This window comes from Anastrepha obliqua, chromosome 4 (genome assembly GCF_027943255.1).
Source record: "Anastrepha obliqua isolate idAnaObli1 chromosome 4, idAnaObli1_1.0, whole genome shotgun sequence".
Lineage (NCBI taxonomy): Eukaryota > Metazoa > Arthropoda > Insecta > Diptera > Tephritidae > Anastrepha > Anastrepha obliqua.
This window is the reverse complement of record NC_072895.1, coordinates 68,634,613-68,654,775: the sequence shown is the minus strand read 5'-3', so window position 1 is coordinate 68,654,775 and position 20,163 is coordinate 68,634,613. Positions and strand designations below refer to the sequence as shown.

At 37.9% G+C, this 20,163-nt stretch overlaps 1 protein-coding gene across 4 annotated transcripts in view; it reads right to left on the bottom strand.

Moving 5' to 3' along the window:
* Positions 1-4,179: 4,179 nt before the first annotated feature.
* The window catches only part of LOC129246187 (uncharacterized), a 35,238-nt gene continuing 19,254 nt past the window's right edge, over positions 4,180-20,163 (bottom strand). For 2 of the 4 annotated variants that reach the window (XM_054884774.1, XM_054884775.1), the window contains 12 exons: positions 19,008-19,906; positions 17,625-18,820; positions 15,866-17,499; positions 15,361-15,673; positions 15,125-15,268; positions 14,795-15,029; positions 13,790-14,643; positions 13,239-13,568; positions 12,933-13,139; positions 12,513-12,845; positions 5,877-6,323; positions 4,180-5,779 (listed from right to left, as the gene is read on the bottom strand). In XM_054884774.1, the coding sequence (XP_054740749.1) occupies positions 5,228-5,779; positions 5,877-6,323; positions 12,513-12,845; positions 12,933-13,139; positions 13,239-13,568; positions 13,790-14,643; positions 14,795-15,029; positions 15,125-15,268; positions 15,361-15,673; positions 15,866-17,499; positions 17,625-18,820; positions 19,008-19,482 (6,720 nt within the window). In that variant the 5' untranslated portion in view covers positions 19,483-19,906 and the 3' untranslated portion in view covers positions 4,180-5,227. Of the gene's footprint in view, positions 5,780-5,876; positions 6,324-8,643; positions 10,758-12,512; positions 12,846-12,932; positions 13,140-13,238; positions 13,569-13,789; positions 14,644-14,794; positions 15,030-15,124; positions 15,269-15,360; positions 15,674-15,865; positions 17,500-17,624; positions 18,821-19,007; positions 19,907-20,163 lie in introns of those variants that run through there. The other 2 variants (XM_054884776.1, XM_054884777.1) reach the window with 2 other exon arrangements.

Genomic DNA, 20,163 nt, shown 5'->3' with positions numbered 1-20,163 from the left:
TTTCGATTTTTTATTTGAATTTAACAGTAAGGCGTATGATTGCGACCTGCTGGGATGCTACCGCAGGTTTCACCCTTACAGGCACCTGCTTGAGCCAGAGCCGCCTCCTCGGCGCGTCAGGAGACACCTTTTAAACTATACCGACGAGATCCAGGACAAAACTGACAGAAATCTACTGGACCAGGCAGTATTTAGACAGTCAATAAACGACATTCATCGGGAGACCGTAATCGGAGACCAACCATCACCTATTGCAGATGAAAATCTCCAGCTTCCCCGTGAGACACGTGTAACACTGGCACAATTACGTTCTGGATATTGTAGTAGGTTAAACTCCTACTTATCCAGAATTGACCCCGACATACCAAACATATGTCCGGCATGTGAAGACACTCCGTATGACACTAACCACCTCTTCACATGACCCCTTAAACTTACTCATCTAACACCCCTCTCCCTCTGGACCCAACCCGTCGAAACAGCTTATTTCCTAGGCCTACCTTTAGATCAGCTAGACGAAGACGACCGGTGATATACCCTACACTGACGGGGCTTCTATTACTGTTAAAATAACAATTGCGACCAAAAGTGTAACCTTGGAAAGAGTAGTAAATAAAAAGATTTGCCTTCTTGAGGGTTGCTATTTACATTTCTGTCCTAACAATGAAAAAATAAACCTTGTTGTTGTTGTTGTTGTAGCAGCATAAACATTCCCCATGCATATACGATGAATGCTGCTGAAGTGACAGTCCTTGGCCGGATGTAAATCCAGGCCGTTCCGGTTACGTAGAACCGACTGTCGTGGGAACGGTAGTTGTCCGTTGAAAACATATTCTCTATGCTGGCCAATACACTTTCGCATTCGTTTGAATCAAATTTCGAATCACTTTATCCATTCGCGTTTCCAGGGTGTTTTTAAATTAAATTACTACGCGAACACACCTTTTTTACCGCAAGGTGATCAGTCAAAATCTTATTGATCGTCATACCAGCTTGACCAGCGACCACGAAAATATTCATTGTACCAGTTTTTTTACGGTTCTAAAGGATGTTGCTTGCTCGCCATATGTATATAGTGATTTTAGTTCATCAGTACATTCTTATCTTGTTAATCCATCGAAAATTGGGAAAAATGGTCGAACATAAATGTTCATTATTTTATTCCATTTGAGTTTGCGTTTCATCGTTTTGAGTGCGTTTATTGTAGATTATGTCGAATTTTGGTTCGACAACACTAGAAGTGCCCAAGACCAAAAATATAATGCAACCCTCTTACAAAATTTTGCTGCGCATAGTCCGAAAAAGTTACCTTTTGGTCTGCATTTTTCCATCTCTTGGATTTATAAAAGCAGTTTGAGAGTTTCGTCATCTCGACATTCACCGGCCACTAATATCGTGAAACAGATGATTCATGAAACTAAGCCCATGTCATCCAAAAGTATTACTCTAGCGCGAGCCATCTACAGGTGAGCTGCGGCGATATGCTCGGATTAACCTTCTAACCGAACAGACTTTAACAAAATCCAAAGCAGTTGAAGAAAACTTGCAAAAGCATGCTCTGAGCAAAAACAAGCGCTTAAGCAAAACTAACCTAAGACCTGCACCCGACAATCGGTTCTACGTTACCAAAAAGGCACGGATTTATACCGGGCCAAGGACTGTGACTCCAGCAGCATTCCCTGTACTTATATGGGGAAAATTTATGTTGCTACAACAACAAGCTGTATGCACTTGATTTGACTAATTGGGGCGAATTCGAAAATTTAGAGGAAATAACTGGAATTCCACAAGATCGTTCTAAATCGAACAGTTTCTGAATTTGTATATCAACATATATTTACAATCGTGGAGTACGGAAAAATTGAAAAGAATGAAATGTTCGGAATTCAAAGAGAACGTAGGTTCGAATCCCGGTGAAAGACCAAAATGAAGAAAAAGTTTTTTCTAATATCGGTCGCCCCTCGACAGACAATGGCAATCCTCAGAGTGTATTTCTGCCATGAAAAAAGCTTCTGATAAAAAGAATATCTGCCGTTCGGAGTCGTCTCAAAATTGTAGGTACCTCCATTTGTGAAACAACTTCAACAGGGACGCCACAAATAGGAGCTCGGCGACGGGTCAATTATGTATATATATATATATATATGGTCATTAAAATAGGTACGCTGCCTTTATCTATCGATATCCTTGTGCCGCTCGGAAAAATTTAAAACTATTATTGAAAAAATCGACGTGGTGGCAAAAACAAAACGATTTGCACTACTGATAATTTAGCTGTGGCTCTTGTCAAGAGGGATATTTTTAAGTCATCAAAGGCCATTGCAACTGAAATCAACAACGTAGTATCAGCGAGAATTGTACGCCGTCCACTGTACAACATGAACCTACCAGGCAGAATAAGAGATTTACTCTGTTGAAAAAAGCAAATTGAAGGAGGAAAAGTTTTGTTCAAGAGCTCAAATCATGGTGTGGACCAGGGGGTATGAAAAAATAGTATCACATACTTTGGAGTAATGAAGCAAAAAAAAAAGGACAATAGTTCTCACTGCGGTTCACAAAAAAAAAACACTATTAAGCACGTGGACGGCAACATAATAATTTGAGGATGCTTCTCTTGGTATGGAAAGGGGCCTATTAACCTCATAACCAATAAAATAGACTAATTTATTTCAATTCTGCTGTTCACTAGACAGTGCTGGTTTACTGGGGCGGCAGCCCTTGGTCGAGATAACCCAGAGTCAGTCCGGTAGCGTAGAACCGGCTGCCATGGGAATGGCGTCACCACCTTCTTAAGCTCCCGTCCAACAACAACACTAACCACCTTTCACATGCCCTATTAAACCCACTCATCTAACACCCCTCGCCCTCTGGACCCAACCTGTCCAAACAGCACGTTTCCTGGGCCTACCTTTAGATGAGCTAGACGAAGACGATCGGTGATATGCCCTACACTGGTGGGGCTTATATTACTGTTAAACAAACTAATTTATTTCCACGGACATGCCTCAAGAAGTGATGCTACCATTTGCTGAGGACATTATGTCCCTACGGTGGCTTTTTATGCAACGTAATTATCCAAAACACTACTCTATGTTAGTGCGTGAATGGCTTTCATAAAAAGAAACATTCAAAAATAAGAGAGATTTATGGCAACGATGTTCCACGATCACAGAAACCTTCTGTAGGATTATCAATTCTATTCCAAATCGTATACAAAAAGACATGGTGGAAACAGTGCTTATTGATCATACTTCTATAATTTAAAGAGCAGTTTTAATAAAAGCACTAAGTTATTTTTGTATCCTATCTATTTCTAATTCGGACCTACTTTAATGACCACAAAAATACTTCCTTTTGTTCCTATTGTCACTAGGTGAAATTTTAAAAGATTCGTGAATTATTATTTATATTTGTTATATTAATCTATGAAATGCAATTGAGTATCTGTTACCGTAGTATTAGTTTAAAAAAAATTGCTTTTTCCATATGAATGTGGGGTATACCACATGTGCATGTATGTTCGTATGCAAAAAAATAAAAAAAATAAAATTACCTGTGGTGGTAAGAAATGCACTGACACCAAATGCAATAAAAAATTAAGAAAAGCATCGTCATTCCATATTTTTAAATAACACGTTCGGTGCGAAATATCCTTTGCAACAGTGCGGCAGCTAATCAGCAGAGGATCAAGGATTGCTGCAATTGTTGTGTACGGCAAACCCACCCATAATCAAATGGATATACTTAGACATTCTGCCAGCTATGTAGTAAAATAATGAGTATTAACACGATGTTTAACTTTAAGTTAAACCCAATTTAGAGCGCTATCGAGAATCCCGCATCACACCCCCATTTCAGTCGTTGGTGTTGTTGTTGTACCAGCATAAACGGTCCCCCCATAAATATTTGTTGAGGTGAGTGATTGGTTTGATAAAAATCCGGGTCGTACTGGTAACGTAGAACCGACTGCCGTGAAATCCCTGTTCAGTTGTTACTGCCTTCTACATAATAAAGTAAAACACTTTTATTTTTGTATTATTATACTCAAATGATTAAAATGTAGGCATTTATTTTTAATCTTGTTTCTTATTTTCATTTTGCATTCAACTTAACGCAATTAGATTCCTATGTTTTTTTTGTTTTTCTCTTTTATTCTGTGTATTTTCCAATTAATCCGTTTTTCAATACAAAATAATTTTATTCACAATAACTCTTAAATAAAAATCAATACATCTAGGAAAATGCCTATTTTTAAATTACATTTTACAAACTCCAGCATATCCTTATCATGTAACTTAGTTTCCTTTCCGAGTTATGGTATTATTGTTTTACTCAATTACTCAATTGCTGCTATTTACAAGCAAACATAAAAAGTATACCATCATTCTTAGGTGTACAAAATATACTTACGGACTTAATGTTAATATGCGCATATCACTGATATTAATGTATTGTTCAACATTAAACATAAATGGATTAATGCACTGATTTGACAACTATAATTTAATTTATAAATTATAATATATAATATAATATAGTTTTGTTAAAAAAACCAATTACCTACTTTTGTTATATATACATACGACTAAGTCAAAAAGTTATTCGTATTTATGCGAGCGTTATATATAATACACCTTCCATTCAATAAACTGCTTACAATACAAAAATTTATGAAACAAATTAATAATAGGAGCTGCTCTTTCATTTATTTCGTACGTTTAAATCTAAGGCAGAGTAAAATTTCTGCAAATGAAACTTATGCGTATTTACGAAGATAAGCTTATTATTATATTATGCAAAGGCTCTACCGAGAGTGGAAGAGTGGAGTAATAAAGAAAACTAATTACTCTTATTCACATTCATTTCACTCTCCATTTATATTTTTCGCTCATTAAATTAGTAGGCAAAAAACAAAACAAAAAAAAAACCTATGCGTCTACAATATTACGCCTTAATGCCTAATAAACTCATGTTTAACTGCAAATATTAAACGATTGTTCAAATAGTTCTAAACTGTTTACTAAAAAGTATATACAACAGGACACCAATTGTCTGCTGGTGTTGTGCGGCAGCAGAATCCCATGCTTTCTCATTTTGTTTAGCTGCTTATGTTACATAATCATTTGCACATGTTTATCACACGCCTCTTTGTTTTTAATTAATCAAGATGTGCGCGTCCACCCAAACGTCGACGCTGTTGCTTAAAGCTAGCATACTTCTGTCAAATTCAACTTTCTAAATGTCTGTTGTTGTTGTTATTACTGTTGCCTGTGTTGCTGATGCTGCTAGTAGGCAATTTAGATGACTCCGTTGTGGATGTAAGAGTGAGCGTCGTAACCGCAGTGGCATTTGAACTACTATGTCCGACAAGAATTGTGCTTGCGGGGGCTAATGTTGTAGCGGGTGAAGAGACGTTAGAGGACGGCTGGGTGCTACTATTGCAATGCGAAGCAATAGTTGCGACTGTTGTTGGAATAGCGTTCGCTACCGGCACGTTGCTACTACTACCGCCGCCACCAGCAGCACAATTGCCCCCACCACTACCACTGGAAGTCACTTTGTAACGGTTATAAACTCGATACGGTGTACGTTTCACATCGTTCTGCGGTATTACTTTGGTTTTCAAAGCCCAATTCACACCATTGCTATTCGGCACGGTCTTGCCTATCAGCCAATCGGTGCATTGCTGTTGCATCTGATCGCTTACGTGCTCTGCCAACCACTTTTGTGTAAAACGTTGGAACAGTTTATGTTTACGTTGCGTTACAACAGAATGTGACTGGAAAAGAGGGAAGAAAAATAAATACATCAATTGAGTTGAAAGACAATTAAACAACATAAATTGACTTTAGCATACAACTAATACAACTACTCACAATTTTCGCACGACGAACAGAGTCCCACTTGAACAATTGGAGATTCTTATTAATTGTGATTACTTGTCGTCCGGATGCGTTGAACTTGATTTCGTCGCGATCATTGACAAAGTATTTCTCAGCGCCACTACCCATCACAATGCTGCCAACACGCTCTAGCGGCCGCTTGCTCCAGTTCCACAGTGGATCTCCACTAGTTGTCGAAGTATTGTTGTTTACATTGGCCGCTAATGAGGCGCTATCTGGTGATGCGACGACGGCGCCGCTACCAACACTGGATCGCAGCGCATCGACGGAAGAGTTCGATATTGATACAGGTGCTGCATTGGCATTGGCTGTTGAAGCCGCCACTTTTAATTGCTGCAAACGCGTTTGCTGTTCGGTACGTAGACAAGCCATGCGTTTGTTGCGTTTAAGGAAACGTGCTTTGCGCGTGATCTGCGGGTCCTATAAACACAAAGTAAAAGTAAAGTAAAAGAAAGTGATTAGTGCTTTTTGTGGCTCTGGCAAGAATCAGCATAGTTTTTTTTAGTTCGCATGCAAACAACTTAAATGTAAGCAATAATTTTAACTTAAAATCAAAATCTATCAAGAGTACTTCACGAAGTTAAAAAAATGCAACATATTTATTGTTCCCAGGTGAAAGAAAAAAGAATGAACGACACCATGTTCGAGACGGACAGGAACCGTAAAAATTAATAAGTACCAGGTCAAATGAGATTTTTTTTGTACAAGTTTTGTTTAGCACTTGCATTCTAAATGACTTAGAAAAATTACTGTTGTTATGTACATAAGTGTACATACATAAATACATTCAAAAAAATAGTGCATCCAAATACAAAACAAAAGCGATTATCAAAACATAGTACGATTTCGAGTTGGCTGTTGTTTATAAAAACGAAAAAAAAACAATACAAAAACCCATTTCTAAATTAATTTAATGCTCTTTCCCTCAACTCTCGAACCAAAAGCAATAACCACCATAAACAACGAAACAAGCTAATTATAGGAATTGTGTGAAAAAAAAAACATTTAAATTTCCAACCTATCCATATACGCACTCATAAGATCTATTTACACCAAGAACTTGATGAAAAGCGCCTCATCTCGATCTAAAAATTCAATTTGTTTATTGCATTACATAAAAACAAAGGAATACAGTTTCAAAACGAAAATTCCACACAGAGATATGATTACAACAAAATAAAACGAAAGCAGCAACTAAGGAAGACACAAATGAAAGAAAATAGAAAATAAGGGCATCATCAAGTGTACGCGCACACAATTTACGATGACGACGGTGGGGGGGATTAGTATCAGTCCCTCACTTTCCATTACAACAACACATTACAAATTATACTTATGCTTTTCAAATGAATCGACAGATTCTGGTTATTCATTCTTGCCCAAGTCGTACACTTACCTTGCAATGAATTTCAGTTTAGCAAGCAGCCGATGCGTGCATGAGTTAGTAAATGCGTTTTTTTATCTGAAGACAATGTATTAAAACTATTATCAAGCCCTACTTTTATGTTTCCAAATAATATGTGCATAACAGAATACCATTTGCCCCAACACCAAATTGAGATAAAAGAAATATCCGCGTTTTCTTATAAAAACAATCGCATATATTTATTCGCCCAATATTAATTTCTGTTTGGCATGGCCACAATAACTTTAAGATTATCTACATTTCAAAACTATTCAACTAGTTTCCGATTGCTTTTGTGTTTAATAAATGCTATTAAATTATGAATGTAGTTTACGACGTTAAAAGTGTATATATGAACATTTAGTATCTACATATTTTGAAATCTTGTAAATTAATATTCTATACAAGAAAATTTAAAAAAAATTACATTTATAGTTAACAACTGGTTAAAAAAGTTTGGTGGTTTCGTAACTATGTGTATATTCAATCCTACTAATATTTGGACCGCAAATGTATACTCGCATCTTAGAGTAAGTGATCTTAAGCTAACTTATGTACATCCGATCAGCATATATTTACAAGATTTATTTGATAGTGTCAACATAATGAGCGAAAAATAATAAATATATGCGTGTTAATCTTGAAAAAGAGCAAAAGTAATAAGACACTTTCCACAAACATCACTAAAAAATAATATATAAAATATTTATTTGAAATCAGAAGCACACTAACGCCGCACAGTTTGAAACAATAAAACAATGATAAAATTTCTTTTATTTCTATTCCCGGTCGTCCAATCGTTTGAAGCCAAAAAATTAAAGGATTCGATTAGATTATTTTTTTTTTTAATTTGGCAATAGTAAGTTGAATAGCATCTTCTTTTCTCAAAGTTTCTCCTAATCATTTTCTTTCAAACTGCCTTTATTTAGAGAAAAAAGAATAAGGTGCGCGGGCACATGTACACTTGGCTTTTTTATTTTATTTTTTTTTTTTTTTTTCAGTTTTTACAAAAGTCTAGCTCATTATATAAGCAATTCCATGAAAATGTAAGTTTTACAGACTTTCTGCAAAATTATTAAACTCTCATCCGATTTTCAACAAAATTTCACTTGTTAATCAGAACTTTTAAAAAATTTAGAGTATGTAGTTTGAGTACAAGTAGCTAAAATATCGATTTGATTATTGACAATTTTATTTTGCTGACGGTCATGTGCATTTGCTCCAAACTGGATAAAGATGCAAAGCAAATGGGTCTGGTCGAGCAAGCAAACAGTCGGCACACTCGCGTGTCGACACCCACGTCACTGTTAACAATTATGATTTTGAGGTGGTAAGAGGAACCAGCATTAACACCCATAACAATGTCAGCTTTGAAATCCTATAGAGAATCTCTTTTGCCAACAAGTACTACTTTCGATTAAGTAGTAAAGTCCTCTCTCGACGAACAAAACTAACACTTTTTAAGGCTATCATCATGCCCGTCTTAACGTATCCGATTAGGCGTCACTTGGAGTGTTTGAAAGAAAGATTCTGAGCAAGAATTTTGGACTTTTGCACGATAGTGATGGCGAGTTTCGCAGGCTATGGAACAATGAGCTGTATGAGCTTCACGACATAGACATAGCGCAGCGAATGAAGATCCAGTGGCTACGTTGGGTGGGTCATGCCGTCCGAATGGATACAAACGTTACGGCTTTGAAAGTATTCAATGCGGTTCCAACTAGTGGTAGCAGTGGAAGAGAAAGGTCTCCTCTGCGTTAGACAGAAGTGGAGAAGGACTTGATGTGTCTAACTGGCACCGGTTAGCATGAGAAAAAGCCGACTGGTGCGCTTTATCAAACACGGCCAAAATCGCGTAAGCGGTTATCGCGCCAATCTAGAAGAAGAGAAAGAACGAAGGCACGATTTCTTTTTTTTTGTTTTTTTTTTTTATTAAATGGAGAAAAAATTATGAGTATTTTGCGCCATTTCAAATTTGCACTGCACTTTACTAAAATTTAAAGGGTACCACAAGTTTGTTGCGAATTTCTTCTAAAAAATCTAAATACAAAGGATTAAATTTGTAGGGAATATTTATAATTTTTGTAAAAAGTTCAAAATGTGGATTTATATGGTAGTGGTATTTCTTATTTGAGCAAGACTTTTATAAAAAAAGAAGAAAGATAAACATTAAATAAGTAAAAGAGAAAAGAAAAACAACCAGAACTGGTCAAAATGTTGCTGGTCCACAGCTGTATATGCGTCGAGGCTCTGAATTGAGTTTAATTTACATACAGACTTACCAGGCCATATGTAAGGGCGATATCACGAATTTGAATCATTCTTGTGCATATTCACAAAGTGCAGTAATATTAAATAATGTTTATGCTATTTTAAGTAGCAAAAATCTAGACATGATTTGAAAAATTGTACAGTGTAAAAAGAGGTACCTCATTGAAGAAGCAAACGCTATAATATGTAACATGTTATACTTGAAGAACCATTCCAGATCTGCATGCTTTGCTCGTATTTATCCATTTGGCTATTATTATAAGCCAACAGTGCATAAGTGAAATCTACTTTAGCAATAATATGAACTAACATTTGTTCGTATGGAAAAGGAGTTCGAAAGTTGCCATAGGCTACTTTTTTTTTTAACTATGACTGTATATAGCTCAAGTACACTCCTCCCCTACTCAGTCATAGATAGTTATGAATTTTGCGAAATTCGCTAATTTTTGTGAATTTTCAAAATATAATCGTCGACTATTTAATTATGAACCGAATGTACTCTCTTTTTAACCCTTAAAGGGTAACGTTATTTCACATATTTAAAAGTAATCATTATTGATGTAGCCCTTTATATTTTAGATTTTTTTCAAAGAAAAATTATCATAGAAGTTTGTCGCATCACTTTTAATAACAATAAACTTTGACAGGAAAGAAAAGAAACTCTACTATGACATCGAAACGTCGACGACTATCCCGTTAGGGTTAAACACGTTAATTTAAGGTTTTTACATATAACGGTCGCTCACGATAACATGGGTGCCAGTATTTTATTTATTTTGCAATGAAAATAATTGAACACAAAAAGTAAGACTTCAAATACGGAACAACAAAAATAAGTGAGTGGTGTGGAAAACAATTAAAACGCCAAATAGATTACAAAATATGACATTACTTGATTTCTGAAGTGCTGCTAATGTTTTTTTTTGTTTGTTTTTAATTTTCAGCATATTTACTATGTTAAATACAATATGAATAAGTGCATGTGTGTTCTCAGTGTTTGTTGGGGGAAAACAATTAGCATTGATTTATAAATATGTATATCACTTCCGTTTGACTTTAACATTCTGCAGTGTTTTTTTTGTGCAATAGTTATGAAAATGTTAGAATCGGGTCAACTAACTTTACAACATTTATCAGTTAGTTTTTGTTCATTTTTAAGCCTTGTTGGGAGATTTGACCTGGTACGAAAAAATTGAAAAAATGAGAAGAAATGCAAAAAAGCATTAATTAGTGATTTGAGGCGACTTATACGTTTTCTAAATTGAACAGAGTTGTACTTTAAGGCGAACCATTGCTCAAAATTATGTGAAACAAAAACCAAAATAAATGATTTTACATCAATACACTACATTCAATTCAAGCGGATGCAGCAATGAAACCCAAAAGTGACAAAACAACTACTATCTCGCAAACATTTTCGGACAGGTTTTGTACATAATGCACCATCGAGTGAATTTCAATGCAATTGCCACACAATTTCAATGAAACTCAATTGAAAGTGAATTACAGAGAATTACCGTCCCGATTGTTTCAAAAATGTGTGTATATAAGTATTTACAGATAAAATAAAAGGTTTGTTAAAAATTACATTGGTGCTAACATTCAATCGAAAGTGCTTACGAGGAGGTAAGAAAGAAGGTAAGGAAATACTAATGTTTTACCAATAGATAATCGGAGTTCTGGTTTGAATTCGATTTTTTAATGTTTACATTAAAATGACAAACGTGCTAGCGTAATTCAAATGAACTTTTTGTGGAAATGTTGACAGTGCATGCGTGTTTTATGTACAGTGCGTTACACAAGAGCGTATATACCTAATACATTTTTTGTGAACAACGCTGTATACAGATGGTTAACGGTAATTCTCTAAAAGTGCAGCAAATTATAGCAACTTTAGTGACGTTTGTTGAAAACTGAATCTGATGAAAGGATTGGAAAATAATATATTTTATCTTCTACGTAACCTTAAGTGATTGTCTGAGATATGGATTAGGTGGTAAAAGTTAACCAAACTTGCAAAAAACAAAAAATGGAATTCGAAGAAATATTATCGCACTCACCAATGGTATGGAATTAATGCTAAGCTATTATTTTTAATGAATACTTGTTTTCTTATGCATTTGTATTGAGGAACATTTAACTGGATTTGAACCTCAAATAATAAAAGAAACCGTTAGAGCACCAGTTGCAAACATTGTTTTGTAAAAATATTTTTGGAGATTCCTGCTGGTTTGGCTTGGCATGCAGGCCTTTGAAGCCGTTGAATATAAATTCGGACCGTTCCGTATGCGTGGAGATCATTGACTGTCAACGGGACAGGGCGTGCAACTAAACAAAGTACTAGAAGCAAGTTAGAAGCGTAACTAAACACCTTTTCGAAAAATACAATATCTTTTAAAATATCCTCTGCTCTGTATTCAATTCATACCCGTTTTTGTGAATCGCACTGTATGCATGCAATGGAAAGGAAATCAAAATACTATATGCGACATGCCATATTCGAACTGCTAACAAAGTGTCAAATTAAAAAATCAGACACTAGCACCAGCGTATTTCGTTGTTAATTCACTTCTCTCCTACCCGCCTCCCATTTCACTCTACATATTAACAAAAATTACATTGTCATATATGCATATACAATTTTCGAAATTAAATCAAAAGTGGCGTTTTATTTCCTCGAAGAAATTTATTATTATATATTAATTATGCATGTGTAAAACCGAGTGGAAAAAAATTTTAGATGTAATGAATTCTTTTTTTTTTGGATTGTTTAAGGGCAACAAAAAAAAATAATTTGAGATTAGATTTTTTCGCGAAAAGAAAACGTCATCACTGAACTCGTGATAAGTATAACTTAATTAAATTAAAATAGCACACACACATAGATTTCCATTTAAAATGAAGGTAGATCGAATATAAAATTCTTTACTCACCAGTGAGTCATCATCCATGCGTTCCAGCTTCATTTCGCTTCCGTTAGCGTCCAAAACACCACTGCTTGGCATTGTTGGCAAACCTGTCGCATTTAGATTCACCGCATTACTTAACATACTCATGCTGTTGGCATTACTCGCCGTACTACCGCCAACACCGGAGCTAGCTAAATTCGAAGAGCCCATCGTATTTTGGCCCAAATTGGCATTCCCCGCTGGATTGGCCAGACGATCAACATATTTACTCCACGATTTTACTTTATTTACAGGCTTTTCAGCTTCTTCCACTTCAGTGTCAAGCAACTCGATTGTAACACGGCAGTCAATTTTGTACTGAAAAAATACCACAAACATACGTATTATAGAGTTTATGCATAGGAATTACGTTAGAACTGATTCCATATTAATAAACAAACTTACAATATAAACTTTGAAGCAGTTTTCTTCATGCAGACTGGCCTCGGCCTTGCGTTGGTACGCTAATTCGTTGGCATAATTCTTAGACGCTTCGCGACAATAACCACCTGCACCGCCCCGTCGTTGTTCATTGTGGTACAGTTCAACGCACTCAAGTGCACCACGTTCAGTGACACAGTTTTGTAGCTGACGCACAGCATTCGAAACCACCTGCAAATCAAATTTTTCATAAGCACTCATTTTCAAACTTTTACTATCATAAGCACAATTCAAATGGATTTTTTATATCCATAAGTAATGAATACCCACCTTATCAAGCGTAAAGGATATGTACGCGTATATACCGAACATCTCACGCATCGAATCTTCGAATGTATTAGAATCCATATTGCCATCCAGTACATTCTTGAGCATTTCCAGGAATGTTGGGTAGTAGTCCTCGACTTGTATTTCGGATTTCTGTTTCAGTCTTAGTGCTGTCGCTGTACTCTCGCGACGTTTAGAGCGTTGACGTTCCTCTTCAGCAACCAGTAATCGCGCTCGTTGGTACATTGTTCGCAAACGTTCACACAGAATGGCATGCAGACGCAAGAATAAATACCAATTGTTATTGGCAAAGAATAGTGTGTACGCTTCGTCCTGAAGTAAAAATAATTATTAATTGAATTATTAAAATAGTTTAAGTTAAAAATTGTAGGAATTCACACTAGGCTGTATAATCTAACTATATCTATTAAATGTGTTGTTGTGTAAGAGCATAAAAATTCCCCGGGTCGTTCCAGTATCGGCATCCCCTGTGGAACTTCGAAGTGGGGAATGAGAACAATTGATAACCGCTCTGTAAGCAACGAAATACTTACCAAATGCTTGCTGATCGCATGGGGCGGCAATACTATATCCACATCCATATCCTGCACTTCTTCCTTAATTTGTATATCAACAGAATTACTACCGCTGGATTGACCCTGTGAAGCGATAGTTGCGCTTGCGGATGTTACATTTGTGCCCGTTGTTATGCTATCAGTAGCAGTGTAGCTGCTTTTCTCACTTGACTCTTTCGTTGCATTTCCTTTTAACCCTGTCGGTGTTGTGGCGTTAGACGACGCCGCAACTCCCGCAGTATCACATTTATGTGCAATTGAACTTTTGTCTCCCGAAATGGCACCACTAGCACTATTACTTGCGTTTTCAGACGTCGCCGCTGCTGATGTTAGTATTGTTGTGGCGGAGACTACTGCCGAGTTGACATTTATTACGGAGTCTGATGTTGTTCTCCCGCTGTTATTGGCTTCTTCAGTGGCAGTATTATTGATTACTTGCCCCTTAGTAAGCGCCAAGGTGGAATCCTTTGGAGAAGAGGATTTTTCGCCCGGAGTCAACGTGGTAGACATAGATATAGTGGAATTGTTGCCATCACCACTAGTATTGAGTATGGTAGTATTGTTGTTACTTGATGATATCACATTTGGTTCAGTAGTTTTGTGATTTTCAAAGAAATTGCCACTTGCTGCCGTCGTTGTTGGTGAATTTTTATCAAGAGGTTCAGTGCCATCGGATTTAGAGCCCGCAGTGCCACATGATATGTCGGTGTTAGGCAGAGCAGATGTGTTCCCACTTACTATTTTACTACCACTGCCCTTACCACAGCTGCCAGCATGAATTTCGCCTCTGCTACTTGGTACGATGGAATCTGCATCCGTCTTTTCGTTGTCATCTATTGAAAATGGAAACAATTTACAGTTAAAACATGAAGCATGGAAAAGCGTGGGATTAAATAGTGGGACAAGGGTAACAATGCAATGCAACTTAACCAACTTTTTTCCAAATATATGATACATAAAATTAGCTTGAGTAGATGTACTCACCTTCCTCGCGCTCATCGTCGCTTAGCGGCTGGCGTGCCGAGAAAAATAGATCAGGCACGAATTGCCTTAATATATGTTTTATTTTAGTCTTTTCCTGCTTCTGTATACCTGTCTGACGCTTTACATGATGAATCAACAAATTGGCAGCATCATCAAGTATAGTTTTGTCGTTATATGGCAGCACGAGATGTGGCCCAGTGACGGGTTCCCCATTCTCATCATCTTGATCATGGCGCTAAATAATAGGTAATATGAATTTCATTATTTATTGTTTAACTAGTTTTGAAAACACATAAATACAAAGCACAGCGACCAACTAGGGACACTCACCTCATCGTACAAGGTTTCTATTTCATTAAAAAGATTTTTGGAGCGCAATGCCTTCATATCGTTTGGCTTGAAATTGATAGCTTGATGATCAAGAGACTTTAAGTAATACTTTTCATTTTGTTCACGCCACACCTTATTGAAGGCCTGAAAAATATTAAACAAAGTTTAATAATGTGCATCCTATGTTTTTCGAACATAATCATACGTACTTATGTATATATCATATTAAAACTAACCTTTTGAGCATCTCGCCATTCCTCCTCTTTAACTTTCAAACGCTTCAGTACTATTGGCACTGCTACAGATGGGTTCTTCTTTAAGCCTTGAATTATTTCGCCTGCTTTGTCGCCGTATATGCGATGTATAGCCCGTTGGTGTATCGTCTGCGAAGTGCCACCCAAATAGTCGTCTAAATAAAACCGGCCCAAGTCCTCTGGCGGCATGCGAGACATTCTTTTCTGCACACCCTCGAGCACACGAATTGTAGCACTGTTGGTTTCAATCACTACATCCAGTTCGAAGCGTTCATCTTCCGTTCTGTGAATGTTCCTTTTGGTTAAAATTTTATTTTTTTGTTGACATAGTTATGAGTTCGTTGTGTTTAAAATAGTGAAAGTGGTAATGGAAATGTGTAATAGTATATCACCATTAGACACAATGAACAAACATTATTTTCATGAACAAACTATGATGAATAATACTCAATATATGTAGGTTAAAAAATATTATAAGTAACCCCACCTGTAAATCGTCTCCTCAAACTGTGTTTTGCGTGAGGTCACAAATGTGGAATCCTCACTAGCCCAAGTTGGGAATGAAACCCACTTGTCGTTTAGTACTTCACGGCATAACGCTGTACGACCGGAACATTTTTTTGGTACAGTCGATTGGGGCAACGCACAGTAGGACGCACCCAGTCTTTTACATGATGTTAAATCGATATCTTGTGCCAATTCACCGCCTTGGTGATTACCTTGGCGATCGTTTATTGCTGCTGAATTGCTTAGATTATTGTTTTGTCTATGTGCCGCCTGCATGGGTATTTCCTCCAAGCCGAAAATGCCGGAACTACTGCCCCCAGCACCGCTCGAAGCCATTTGCGATATTGGTTGCCCCAGAAACTTAGTAAATCCGTTTAGTAGATCAGGGAACCTACTCAAGAATGGCGATACCAATTGTAGCAATTCAGTCTTTGAAATTATCTCATGATTGAAAACAGTCAGACAACGCAAAAAGTTGTCATATACATCGGGGTTTCGTAGTGCTTTGCGCACCTTGTCGAAAAACGCAGCATCGGAGATCGTACACTTTCTAGAAGCTTCCGCAAATGAAACGTCCTTACAAATAGCTTTGTGCTTTTTAGCAGGAGGTGGCCCACTACCGAGACTTCCACCCCCACTACCACTACCGCCATCATCAATTGCTGGACGCCGCGTTGCCGATAAGTGATGATGTGAGCCACCAACTACTTGTTGTGGATAGTTCATACCAAGAGCGGAGCGATCCATGCCGCCACTACTCAACGCAGCATTGCCACTGCCGCTCAGCGACGAGGCCATACCCGAATTGTAACTTGGCGACTTCTTAGAAGAGTGACCGGAAACCCCACCAATGTTAGTTCCTGGAGCGTGCGGATATTTCAGCCCACTTAGCGCGTGGTGATTGCTACGATGTGTGTCTTTCTCATAACTACGTATACTTGTTGTTGCAGCATTTATATCGTGATGTACACCGCCGCTGCCAACAGCACCATCATGTATTACCTTCATATGAAGAGCACTGCCAGTAGGGTGAAGAGTTACATGGTGCGGATAATCTTTGTCATAGACTAACTCTCCGCCACGACCGCTTACTGAACTCGTGTTAATTATATGGTTTTGCGATTGTTGCTGTGCATTGTTATACGATTTAATGCTCACACTAGTATTAACGGCCGATAAATTACCCAAAGCGGTTGCATGAGTGCTGCTACCGATCTGCGATAATGTAGCGCCGCTGTTGAGATGTAGCGGAGAGCCTGAGGCTGCCGGCATAGTCATGTGATGACTACTGCCGCTTCCACTTCCTACAGCACCACTAGAGCCGCTGCCCAAAGGTCCACTAACTGTGCCAACATTAGAGCGTTTGTCGTTGTGTGATTTAGACATATATTGGGCGCCTTGGTGATTTGTAGCGTCCGGAAGAAATTGGCCAAACTCTCTCAGTAAATCTTCATCTTGACCAAATAACTTTGCCACTTGGGTATAGACCTCTTGTTCAGTTAACGTTTTCCCTTGGTTGGGACTACCTTCTTTAACTACTTTCTGTTCTTTTTGATAAGTATGGAGAATTTCAAGGAATTTTTTATATTTCTCTGGTTTATTCTGGAAGCGACTCTGCAAAGGCCAAAATAAAACTATATTAATTTAAGGAGAATATTTTAGGAATATTAATATAATCGCTATTTCGTACATTTGACAGAAAAAAATTAAATGTCGATTTTAAATGTAAATAAATTTACCTTAATTTTATTAACATACGATATGGCATGATTGAACTCGACCGGTTGATTTTGCTGACCAACTGTCTCACCCATTAGTATTGAATGATGCGCCTGTGAAATGTGGTGAAGATTGTGATGCGCATTACTCCCTCCAGTACTCCCACCACTGCCGGGGACTTGTGAATTAAGTTCGCCGAGCGTATTCACTGTGGACGGGCCACCGGTTATATTAGTTGTAACAATAGTTTGCGCTACATTGCGATCTCGGTCTCGCGAAAAATTTTGTGGTAGGTGTGCTGCCGCAACTGGTGCCACCGTCACATTCTGCATTTGTGGCACCGTCGATGGTGCGGGTGATACAGAAACGTGTGCATGCTGAACCATTGCTGGTCCACTTGGCGATGGTTGAGAAGTTGTGGACTGTAATGCATGTATTGTTGTTTGTGATAACGACGCACCACCATGCGTCATAAGATTAACAGCACCACCACCAGTAGTATTTGTATTGCTCTGCAATTGGTGGTGTTCAATATTACTAGAAGCATTACTAGTTCCAGTCTGATTCGCAGCACTGCCTCTGATTAGTGGAGTTTGAATACTTGAGACACTGCCAGCGACATTTTGAAGACCACCATGTATACTGTTCGGCGAAGCTGATGGCATTGATACGACAGGAACAGAAACACCCAACTCATCTGATTGTATTTCGATTTTATAACCGGCTGGTAAAAACATGTTGAAGCCGTAAATTAGTTCTGTATGCCCCTTAAAAAGAGTGGAAACGCGCTGAATAACTCCAGGTGTGTCAATACAGTGTGATTTGAATTCTTTCATTATGTCCAAGAAATTATTGTAGATTTGGGGCTGATCAGCATATTGAAATTTCACTTGATCTAAGTAACTTAGGGCATCCTCCACCTTAAGCCGAGGAGGAGCACCTGGCTGGCCGGGCTGTGGAGGACCTTGTTGAATCGCTGTTGGCGGTTGCGGTGCTGCTTGTTGCACAGTCAAAGCTGGCGGTGCTGTCAGCGTACCCCCACCGCTAACAGAAATATTTTGAGAGGAGCTAATCGTGCGTGTTCGCAAAGAATTTGGCTGAGATATAGAATTCGAAACATTACTAACGGCTCCTCCCGATACATGAATTTGAACGGGTCCATCTGAAGTAGTTTTCAAATTGCCACCACTGGAAGATACGGTGGAAACATTGTAGGCTGAAAACGGAAAAACCAAGTTAGTAGATATTCGAAAGAATAGAATATGTACAATTTTGCAAAAGCTCGTTGAAAAATAAGTAAATTTTGAGGAATCTTAATAGATACAGATTACTAAATCGAAATAGCAAGCCAATGCAAAAATGTTTTTTAACTGTATGCTACATTTAATTTATCGTCTACTCACAAGTTGAATACTGTACAGCCTGTGTGGGAATAGCCCCTGTATTGACCGTACCGGCAACTGCTCCACATGAGGTAACAACTGTTCCACCAGTTAACTGCACTGTACTGACACTGCTGCCTCCACTGCCGTGACTTGCTACACCGCTGTTACTATCTACAAGTCCCCCCGTTCCCTTCAAGCTGGTCGCCGCTGGTGTTGTTGATGGCAAATAAGCGATCGTCTGTGCACCGCCATGTTGCGGTGTTAGGAGTCGATGATGCGGAATAGAACCGCTTGCGATAGCCCCCGATAATCCGACACTTAAAGAGGTGCTACCGTGACTACCAGGAACAACATTGCCTAGATTAACGGTATTACCACCAGAATTGGTGGTTCCCCCTATACCTCCACCACCTCCACCGCCACTTCCACCCACTCCCCCAGGGCCAGGTCGCGTGCCATATTGGATTTCATCCGCACGCGTACGTTTCATCATTACGGTTGCAATTTCTGCAATTAATTTTTATCGGGTTCGTTATGCACTTTATGCAGTATCTTAATCGTTCTCAACAAATTGTGTTAAAGTTAATTCAAAGATTCTGTTGTTAAAAATCTGTCGGGCACTGGATCAAATGTTTTCAATATTTACTTAATTTTCAACTATTTCCTTTAACTTTCATAAGGTTGAAATTTAACCCCCTTCACTCTTATTCCCTTTTTTTGAAATTTAGATATTTGTAAATTATTTTTATATTTCTCTTGGGTGTACTGTAGTTTTGGTTGTTGAGAAATGCGATAGCTGCGTTGTTTTCTCATTGCGCTGTGCGCCTTCGCCGATTCACAGGATATGAATTAGAATAGAAAACTCTGATTAAGAGTCCTATCACTTTTTCTACAACCACTGCTTTTGAATTCCAGAGCTGAAAAAGAATTAAAGATAACATTTGATTTTGACATTAGTTGAATATGTGGAATGTGAGAAATATAAATTAATTATTCTCAATAGATATATCTTTTTATCGAAAACAATAATTTAATAATAAGCACTGATTAAAGAACATATTGTTGTAGTTGTTGAAGCAGTTCACTAGATCCTGCCATTGCGTCACCGTTATAGTCACCGATCGTCATCGTCTAACTCATCTAACGGTAGGCCTAGGAAACGTGCTGAAACGTC